The sequence below is a fragment of the Apis laboriosa genome, unplaced genomic scaffold (genome assembly GCF_014066325.1).
Source record: "Apis laboriosa isolate Shangri-la unplaced genomic scaffold, ASM1406632v1 scaffold38_cov145, whole genome shotgun sequence".
Taxonomy (NCBI): Eukaryota; Metazoa; Arthropoda; class Insecta; order Hymenoptera; family Apidae; genus Apis; species Apis laboriosa.
In genome coordinates, this window is record NW_025223092.1 from 963,434 (window position 1) to 975,662 (window position 12,229).

Here is a 12,229-nt window from a genome sequence, read left to right on the forward strand (position 1 = left end):
ATTGTTTGTATGTTATAATTCATTATTGAAGGAATAATTACATTGTATGTAATTATTTAAAATTAATATGATTTTGTGATTTGAAATATTGCAAATATCCCATTTTTCTTTTTAACAACTTTTTAATAAATTTTTTTCCATTTTAAATAATCTAAAGAATATAAATGAAAAAAAATTAAAATTTTTATGCATTATTTGAAGAAAAAAATTCAGATGAAAAATGCTTTCTAATATTAAATATTTAAATATAAATGTAGAATTCCAACAATCCTAATAGAATTTTCAAAATATGATACAATTAGTTTATCTGCTCTAATATTCATCGGACAGAGAGAAATATTGAATTATGAAATAATCTGGAAGAAATTGTGAATGCACGCTTTATTCGCATCATCGGACTTACAGTGGCTTGGCATTAAGTTTCAAATGAAAAATTAGCAGCAGTTGCTCGTTACCACTTTACTCTCGCATAATGTCATTAGACGCTCGTAACCAGATTATTTATCTCTTTATAGCTGTGCCAAAGCGTTCTTAACGAGAGGGAGCAGGCTTGTTGCTACACGACTCTTCGACCTGTGTTCACCACCTGAACACGCCTTTTTGAATTTTTAACATCCTTTTATTATCTACTTTTTCGTTCGTTTGGCTCTCGTTAAAATTGAAACACGCTTTACATGACTCGTTATGGTAAACCGCAAAATTTTCTTTATGTATAATATATATATATATATATATATATATATATATCCAAGAATTATAGGATGGAATTTGTTCCTATTTCGATTTAGTAAACATGAATTTATCCACTTTCGTTTGATTTCTACTTAAAAATCGTGACTTTAAACAGTGATAGCATAGAAAATATCGTATTAAAACTACTATTAGGAAAAGTGGACAATAATCATTTTAGTTTTGCTACGTTCATTAGATTATTTTCGATCCAATTGTCTTTTTCTTTTTTTTCCTTTTTTTTTTATTTCTAACAAATTTTTTTAAATTTGAACAAAAAAAAGTAGAATAAAATTGTTGATATTTGATATTTTTCTTTTCTCAGTTTTATATAGGATAAACAAAATAATTCTTAAAGTAATTAAAGAAAATAAACAATAAGCAAATAAATTAAAAAAGTGGTTTATGAAATTAGTTAGATAAAATTGTTAATGGTAAAATTATACATGTTAGATTTAAGTTCTTGCAATATATATATTTAAGAAGTATTGTTAATTTATAATTTTTTATTTTATAATTTTTTTCAATGTGTCAGGAATTACTGTCAAATATAAATATATTGGAGATTTTAATGGAACAATAAACAGATATAAAACAGAAATTTTCGAATATTTGTCTTTTTATTATAATTATTATATATTATTACTATATTTTTCAAAAAAGAATCAAAAAATAATTTCTTATCTTCCAAATATCTATTCAAATATTTTGTTGATTTATGTACGTAATATGTCCATAATTCACATTTTATGTTCATATTTTTGAAAATTGAATTATAAATGTTTATTTTTATCATAAATATTAAAAGCATTGGTACCAGTTGTATTTGAACAAAATAATATTATAACAGTCTTTGTTAATTTTATGATTAGAAGCTTTAATTTTTTTAATGACAAACTAAGATTTCTTTCCAAAAGAAGTTTGTTTCATCAGCGTTGTATATATTTTGCAAATAATACTTCTCGTCAATTAAAGTTTATTAAAGTTTATTGAATATCAAAATTTTTACAGCATCATTATTTGCTGAAAACTTTTAATTTAAATTATAATAATAATTTAAATTTTGTTAGCCAACTACTTGCTTTAAAATCTGAATTTCCTTTTAATTACTGATTAAATTCGAAAGCTTTTCCATAAAATAAACCCAAATATTGGCATTTGTATTTTTTTGATTTGTATTATAAAAACCATGATATAACAAAATCTAGAATATTTATTTTTTTGCAATATTTATTAAAATTTTATTTTTAAAAGTACTTAAATAATTTTTCGTATTTTCGATCATATTTTTATTTATTAATTATATATTTCCTAATGTTATACTTTTTAGATGCATTTTTATTTTTTAATTTCTGGAATATTTCTTATTTCGTCAATACTTATAATTAATACTATAATTAATAATAATTTCCTCTTTGATGATACACAATGTAAAATATCAATATTATATTATAATATAATATTATATAATATTATATAATAAATAAAAATATATTATAATATTATATTATTATAATTATTAATTATATTATATAATATTATATATTATATATATAATATTATATAATATAAAATAATATGAAATCGAAGAAGAATGCATACATATATTAAAACTAAATTTATTTGTTTGTTGTAATAATAAGGGATATAGACAAGAAAATATAATGATTGGATAAAAATTTAAGTATTCAAATAATTTGTCTTCGAATATTAAAAATTCCATTGTAATAATATTGCAATTAATATTATAATATATATAATATATATAATATATGTATATATGTATATATATGTATATATAATATATATAATATATATATATAATATATGTATATATTTCATCATTCATTTTTGATTTTCATTTGTTTTTTTGTTTTTCTAAATAATTTAAATATTGTATAACTTTTTATTAACATTTCTACTATCTTTTTTTACTAATATAATAATAATCAAATATAGAAAAATTTTGAATATATAAAATATTTAGATTTTTAATTTTGAAAGAAATATTCCCAGATAAAATTGTATTTAAAACATAAAAAAATACTGAAATTTTGAAAATGAATTTTACTTCTTTATCTAAAATAATTTTTCCAGTGTACACTGAACAAAAATTACTTCATATACAATCTATATTTCACATATATAAATAAAGTTTCAGTAAAATCAGAATCTTCGAGTGTAAATGGAATTTAATAGGAATTTCAAAAATAGTATTTAAATACTTTTATTGGCTAGTGTATGTAACCAGAAAAAGAGCATGTCAATTATTTTATGATCGTGATTAGTATGTGTTTTCGAAAAACTATCTATTATAAAAGTGATATATTCTGCTTAATCGACAAAAAATTTAATATATCTGAAAATATTCACTTTTGATTTAATAAAACAGAATTATCGGTGGCCTAAAATATCTTTTTTATGAAATCTTAATTTTTTTTTTAATTTAATTTAATTAAATAATTTTTAATTATGCAGTAATTGATACATATTTTTCTCGCAAAAAACTATTAAATTATTTATGTTGAAAAGTCATTAATTTAAAAGATATTTTAATTTGATTTCTGATTCAAATTATTGTTATTATATATTGTTTTTAATTATTTAATTATTATTATATAAAAAATTATTATTCTTTGTTTTTTATACAATAATTATTTTTATAAAATTCAAATTAATAATTTCTAATGATTTTTGCAACATAAATAGTTTAGTATCTAATTTTTGTAAAAAATAACGAGTTATTTGATTAGCGCACTAAAAATTATATATTATCATATGATTTCATTCTAAAAGACAATAAATTGTCTTCATATAATTTTTATGCATTAATCTACAAAAAAGAAAGAATATTAAAATAAACACTTCATAAAGTCATTACTTTTAATTTTCAATTATTATTTTCATCAATTTTTAAAATACATTTTAATATTAATAAAAAAACAAGCAAGTTGTTCTAGATAAAGTTATCAAGTTATTTTATTTAATTATCATCCTGTATATTAAATAATTATAATTTTTATTATATTATTATATTTTTATTTCTTATCGTTGTATTTAAGATTATCAAAGTTAAATATTCTATTGAATTTATTACACATCAATTTAAAATTTGGTAAACGATTTTGCCTAATCTTAACCTAATCTAACTTAACTAAATATATTATTTTTTTTAATATTAGATTTTATAATAGCTTATCATTTATTATTATTTGGACGCTGAAAATTCGATTTAAGAAAAATTAGAACATAAACTCAGATGCTGTTTCTTATTTATTAATAATAAGATTGTTTAAAAAATACCATTAAATTTTTAGTCGATTCAAAGTAATTAAAAAATAAAAAGTTATAATAAAAAAACAAAAAAAAATAATTATTTTATATGATAATAATGATGAGTTATCAATTTTATATATAATATTTTTAATTATTTTTGTTAATTCTTCTGCAATCCTTTTTCTCATTATTTTATTCTTTGTTGTTATGTTCTCTAAAGTTCGAAATTTATAATTTAATTCCAATTAACTTGATATATTTGATTTATTAGATTTATATTTTGCTTTTTTTAAAATTTTGTTAATGCTTTTTTTGAAATTAATTAATAAAATGAACTAAATAGATGAATTAATAGAATTCTGAATTTAAAAATTTGTTATAAATTAATAAATAAAATTAATAAAATAAAATAATATTAATTAATTAATTAATTAATTCTACAGCCGTATTTTACAGCAAAACAAAATGATATTCAGAAATCATATTTAGTTAAATATAAAGAAATAATTTTATCAGATGCAATTTTATCGTAATGAGTTTTCTTCTTATTTTTCTAAATTAATTCATATCGTTACACTTTTAAAAAAATTTGTTTTTTTAATTAATTATTTTACTTATGATATATTAATATATTTGGATAGTTTATCAATTTTAAACATTTTAAATAAACAAAAAAAAAACAATTAAAATATAAAATATAAATAAAACAATTAAAATAAAAAATATCGGATTATATTTATTAAATAATAAAAAATTAAATTTTGAAAGGTAAAATAGAAAATGTGACAAAAATAGATTTGTCTTATCATTTCTATCTATTATCATATATTAAAAAATTAAATTGCTTATAATTTGATAAATAAGCTTTAGCCGATATTTTTATATATTAACTTTTACATTTGTTCAATCAATTCTCAAAATATTATTTATGAATATATGAATATTAATATTTTATGTTAATATATTCGTGAAACATTTTTGGAGAATTGATTCTACAGATCAAAACAAATATGAAAATTGATATACAAAAATTAAACTTTATTTATTCAATTATAAGCAATTGAATTTTATATTAGATAAAATGAGACGGAAAGAAAAGAGTTGTTGTGTCTCTATTATATGGTCGCATTTTATCTCTGTTGTATTTTATTCTTGTTTTATTTCATCTAATGCGAACTTAAATTGATTATAACTTAAGAAATAAATCTCAATTAACATTGTTATAGATTAACTTTTATGTTGGTTTTAACTTCTAGAATCGATTCTTATTTTAAATTTTGTTTTTTAATAAAAAAAAATTAAATGTTATCTTTTAAATATATATTTTATAAAATTTTTATGATAAAAAAATAAAATATATATTTTATAAAATATATATTTTATTTTAAATCGATTTTATAACATTATTGGTACACACGTCAATTATTTACAAAAATGATGCGATGTATAGACAGAATATATGTATATACAATTGGATTAACTTGAGTAAATAAGTTTGTCTCGTTCGAAACAATCGGCTACCAGTTATAAAAGAAAAATATATCTCTAATAGTTATGGCCATAATACTATTAGGAATTCCGAAGAAAAATGTTAACAATCTAGTAACGTTGCAACACGGATAAAAATATAATTAAATTTATATCGTTCAGCGCTGACTTCATTAAAGAAGGAAGTTGGGATTTTTCAAATTATTATTCCTTATACATAATACTTCCTCTTCTATAGGGAAAGTACGATGACGCGTAATGAAATTGTCTTCATGGTTGCGGATATGAAATCCAATACGACAGGGGAAATGGTTCTATTTTTGTGCTCAAACATAAGGATGTGGCAGCAGGAAGGATATCGAATCAAGAAGAGTGCTTGTGGAATTTATTGGTATACAGGTTGTTTGAGAAATTGGTTTTGTCGACAAAGACATTTTATTTGGACAAAAGAGAGTGATATAAAATTCGCTACGACCGATTTTTAAAAAAGTTATCGAATATTGTTTGCTGTAAATATGATATCATACATTAAAAATAAATAACATAATTTGAGTTTTACATAATATGTTATAAATCTTTTCAATATAATAAATATAAAATCTTATATTATTTAAAAAAAAATTTATTTAAATTGAAAATTTGAATTTTAATAAAGATATACGATTATACAGATAGAGCATAATGCACAAAGCAATTTTTGAAATTCTTAAAATTTTATTTTTTCATATTTTTAATAATTTTTATAAGATATTTTTTAAAGTATGTGTATGAGAAAGAGAGAAAGATATATAAATATTTTAATATTCTAAAATACAAAATTTTCTTTTAAAATAATGAAAAGAATATTGAAATTTTAGAAATTAATTTCATTACTTCAATATAATATTTTGTTAAAAATATCTATATACATATAATCTATTATGTTCTACATATAATATTTTATTTGACATATTTAATATATTCGTTATATATTTTGTTCGAAAAATTTTGTTAATTTAATTCATATATGTATGAATATTTTTGTGATTAACTGTATATTATAGAAAATAATATCTCGATAATAAATAATATCACATATATATTTTAATATTGTACAAAACAGAAAATCAAAAGTTATAAGATTAAAAATGTGACTTTAATTTTTTAGATCTCATATATAAAAAAATATTTTCTACAAAATTAATTTTAAGTTCCACAGAGATTTTGAAATTTTAATTTTTTGATTAAGTTAAATAGTTTTTATAAAATTAATTTTTGATTCTTCACAAGAAATTTGAAATTTTTATTTTTTTTTAGTTAGGCAATATATTCGTAATAATAATAATAAACTTAATAATGTGATTTATTTGCAAATTTTGTAAAATTAAAATAAAATACTTAGCTTATTAAATATATAGATTATATTATTTTTTTAAGATAAATACAATTAGTTGCTAATAATAAAAATTCATATTTTTATTTAAGAAATTAAATATCTCTAATTTTTATCGATTCTTTAACTTGAATAACATTTTTATCTTCAATTCAAAATGTGTATAACTAAAAACTTATAATATTTTTTTTTATTATAAACTGTAAACATAAAATGTTTTTTCATGTTGTTATGTTTTGTTTGATAATTTAAAGATATATTAATTTGTAATTGATACAATGATTATTTTGCCAATGAGATAGAATTTACTTTCAATTGAAAAATTCAAAAATATAAAAATAACTTAAAAAATAAAAAAAGTTATACGTTATTCTTATTAATTTATATAAAAAATGTTTTATATATATATATATATATATATATATATATAAATTAAAAGTCATAATGGGTATTTTTTCATAAAATTCTCATAAAAAAAAAAATTATATTCTACCTTGCTAATTTTGGCATATTAAAAATAAAGTGAATTTTCAATAGTTATGATTTTCAGATCTTACGAAAACAGTTATAATAATAATTATCATTATATTTAATATCATTTTAAATTCTATTTAAAGTTTTTTAATATCCATAATAATATTTCTATAAAAAATTGATGTATGATAATAAATGTGATAAAAAACTACTCTATTGAAAAATAAACATATATAAACATATATAAACATATATAAATATTTTTTTATAACTACTATAAAAGTTTTTAATTTTTTCACAATAATTGAAACACTATGTTAGACTAAAATAAAAATATATTAAATGAGTAAAAGTAACGGCTAAGATAGACATATTCCGCCATCATTGCAAGAATTTCATACATCATGGTTGATGAATTTTCATAGAGGGAAACTTACCCTGTAACCTCCCAAATGTTTGACCAGACACGTAAAAGTTGCGTCCCTTCCTAACGCCACTGTTAGATTCAAGATAGGGGCGGCGAATTCGGGTGGGAAAGCACCGCCTAAAACAGATATATACGATGCATGTGAAAAACTTTCACAGATTTGCATAACTTGTTTAGTATAGTTTAAAGACATTCATTTATTATATAAGCCAGACATATTTAGATAAAAAATGATCGAACTAAGAAGCAAAAAATGAGATAAATTCATAAACAAACGGAAAATTTTAGTCGATCAATTGTGTAGATTAAAACATTCTGAGAATGAAGACAATGGAATAGTTTTCATCATTGTATTTCTTGTAACTGTTGAAGCCTTTGAATGATGAATATAAGTTTAAATATTTCTGATTATTATATACAACTATTTGGTAAAAAATATAATCAATCTTTAAAATGCTAGATAATATTTGGCGAAATAAATATTTTAAATATTATTTAATTTTTATTATTTAATTTCTTCGGCTTAAATAAAATAGTATTTTAAATAGAATAGAATAATAAAATTTTAAGTAAAATATTTTATTTTAATAATATAACATAAAATGCTTTAATCTCATTTAAAGTATTGGATCATCTCATAAGTAATATTTTTTCGATTTATTCTTAGTAAAATTTAAGAATTTCAAAGATACTGAGAAAAAATTGAAATGGAAATAAATAAACAATGATGATAAAAAATATTCTTGTACATAGAATAATCGGTCAATTATACCATGATTTTCGATACTACAATACATACTATAGTACATATATAAAGAAAAATTAGAAAACTTCGAAATTCAAAAATGTATTAAATTTGAATCACTTTAATATTTAAAATGAAAGGAATAAAATAATTCAAGACAATATTCAAAGATTCTTAATATTCTTTAAGTAAAATACTATTTTTAAATACTATTTTAAAAATTTATTTGTAAATATAAATAAAATATTTCATTTTTAAAATTATATCTATATTTTAAATGATATATTTATATTTAAAATAAGAATTATTTATTACATATAATGTAATAATTTTATTTAATAAATAGAATTATTATTATTATTATTATTTGAAATAATATTTTATTTAGTTCTATTTAAAGTCTATAGATTTTCACATTTTTTTGATTGTCATTTTTTGATTTTTGTATCAATCAATTTTGATGAAATTTTCAGCATATATATAAATTATTATTTATTGATATAATTGATAATAATAATATAATTGATGATAATAAATTTACAAAAGATATTGATTAATTTCTTATTACAGGCTCAGATAAAAAAATTATAAAAAATAATTTTTATTATTTTTTCACGATCAATTTTTTTTTTAATTTTCTTACACGTTAATTACATATTAATATGAATTAATCACTTGACTCGAAATTTGATTTACAAAAAAAAATTATTGTAATGATTCAAAATAAATTCTAAGTAGTAGATACTTTGAGATACTATATTCATCATAAATTTGAAATTTAAACGTATCTTAATAAATTTAAAAAATATTTTTCTTGATATGATCAATTATCAATTAATTATCTATCTATAGATCTTATTTTATATAATTTGTAAATTTTAAAAAGAAGATTTAAATTTTTAATGTATAAGACTTTTAATACATAATCCATTACTTGGATTATATTATACATATATAATATATATTTTTTTGTATATTTAAAAATAAATTTCCAGTTAATATAATAATCGAACATCATCTAATAACTAAACTAATGAACTGAAGAAAACGTCGATGACTTATTACACAAATATTATATATCTACTTTTAGTATTTTTGAAAACAATAGATTTGAAAATTCAAAAATTGATTCAAAAAAATTTAAAAATTGATTCAAAGAATATAATATATAATATAATATATAATATATAATATAATATATAATTATTCAAGAATATACAATGAACAAAAAATTTTCAATAAATTTTTAAAATAAATATAAATATGGTTTTATATAAAGTATAAAAAATTATATATATATTATAAGAATAAGATTTCTATTTGATCGAATTTCCTAAAAAAAAATATATAATATGTACAAAGCTATAATATATACTAAATTGATATACACAAGAAAGAATAATAATATAATCCAACAACTTACTGCTTTTTGATCAAAAACATCAAATATTCAATCAAAAACATTTAAATATTCTTTTTTTTTTCTTTGCATTCGAAAATATAATTCGAGTACATGTACAAACAAGAAGAATACAATAATAGGATCAATAGAATGATTATTTCGAAAATGGAATTCATAAACATTCATAAATAATAATAATAATAAATAATAATAAACAATTCATAAACATTCAGTTTGTATATTATATTTCACATTTAATGCTTCTATTAAATTATTTTTGTACTTAACACAGAATCGTTATTTATTATTTAATAGCTTGGTTGTGCGGAACGACGTTTCAAATATTTTTCGCGTAAGTATGATGTTATTCTTTTTCTCCTCTTTCCATTTCGTCCTCTACACTATGCGCATGTTTATTTATGCGAATCCATTATCCTGCCCTTCGTAAAATATACTGAATAATATCCCGTGATTCTGACGTAAGCATTACCATTGTTTTTGACTTTAACGTATGCGAATTCTTTTCAACGTGTACGAAATGATATACGTAATTATGGCATTTAAAATGTTGAGAAGGTAATTAATTTCTTAAATAAATGATAACAACAGTTATTTTTAAAAAGAGAATAAAAATATAGTATGTTAAATTATGATATTAAATTATATACAGGATATAAATTATATAATAAACAAAAAAGGAAATAAATCTATATAAAGAAATAAAAAAATCTATAATTTTTTTGTGCAGAATTTTATTTTCAAATAAATTAAAAATTCGAATATATTTTGTTAAGTTAATTAAGTTAGTTGAACTTCATTTATATCATTTATTATTATTTTTCAATCGAATTTTTCTTTTTGATTTATATTATGATTTATATTTATATTATGATTTATATTTATATATTGTATAATATAATACATTATATTTAAACATGTATCAAAATTAAATGTTATTTATTTGTTATGTTATTTATTATATATAAAATATTTTTACGTAAATAATTCGTAAAAAAATTACGTAAAAAAATTTTACGTAAATAATAAAAATAAAAAAAAGCTTTGTTAATTCTTGTCCCTTTTTTAAAAGAATATAAAAATATTTCAAAATCCTTAATTTTTCAACAATGAATTTTCTTTAGTAAGATATTCATTACATACTATTACACGAATATAAATTTATAATTAAATTATTTATTAGATTTAGAATTTAATTCTTGTGCAAATTTTTCAGATATTTTACAAAAAAGATAAAAAAAATATAATTTCTTTCTTGAACCTAATTTCACTTCATTTTACTATTATCCATTGAGATCATTTTAATATCATTTACAAATACATTTTCAAAAAATAAAAAACATCATCGATAATTACATTAAAAATTTTCTATTAAAAGATTCGAAAAGTATTTAAAAGACAGAATAAAATTACAAAAATAATAGAGAATATTTCAAAGAATAAAAATTCTTTTCAAATAAACAATAATATTGCTTTAAAAAGACATTGAATTAATTTCTAAGTCTAATAACATTACAAAAGAACTACATTTAATCAAATCATAAAGCTTAATGAATCTTATAATTAAATTATATAATTCATGAATCTCATGTACTATTATAATAAATATTATTTTTTATTAAAAATTAAAATTAAACGTAGTAAATTTATAATTAAATTATTTAATAAATATTATTAGATAAATAATAATGTTTCAAATTATTTCTCTGATATAAATCTCTCGTAAAATCTTTCCAGTTTGAAAAAATTTGTTATTTTATATAAATCGTTGTATAAAATAAACTGCTATTATTTAAATTATCAAATCATTAAATACTCCCTTTCATCTCATAATTAATTATCAAACATAAGCAACTTAATGAATATAATCCTCGAAATGTGGCGTTGGATTTACCCGGTTCTTACCAACGTTTAAGAAAGCAGATACGTAGAGAAGATTTTATTCTAAGATGAAACATTTCAATCACAGTTAACACTAAGAACATAGAAATTGATTTTCGGTTATTTACTTCGCGCTACGTTCACTCACAGATCTCGATGAAATTTCCATCTGATATTTACATTCGTCAGCGGAAACGGATTATATTAATATTGTTGCGCATATTTATTTACAAAGAACGTGAACAACACTCACATTTCTGATACATGTTGATACGATATTCTGCACGAAGACGTAGAACGTCGTAGTACAGATGCTTTGTACTTGCAGTGCAGTTACACATCGAATTTCATGTTTCATTTTCGTGGCGTATGGCGCAAGGATAATTTGATACAGAATAAACGAGCCATGTCTACGCG

General features: G+C 19.0%; 1 protein-coding gene across 1 annotated transcript in view; it reads right to left on the minus strand.

Annotated features, from left to right (window-relative positions):
- Window positions 1-12,229, minus strand: part of LOC122715541 (lachesin-like) — a 101,269-nt gene that overhangs the window by 53,917 nt on the left and 35,123 nt on the right. Inside the window, exon 3 of the mRNA XM_043937809.1 lies at window positions 7,777-7,883. Coding sequence (XP_043793744.1) covers window positions 7,777-7,883 — 107 coding nt within the window. The remainder of the gene's footprint in view (window positions 1-7,776; window positions 7,884-12,229) is intronic.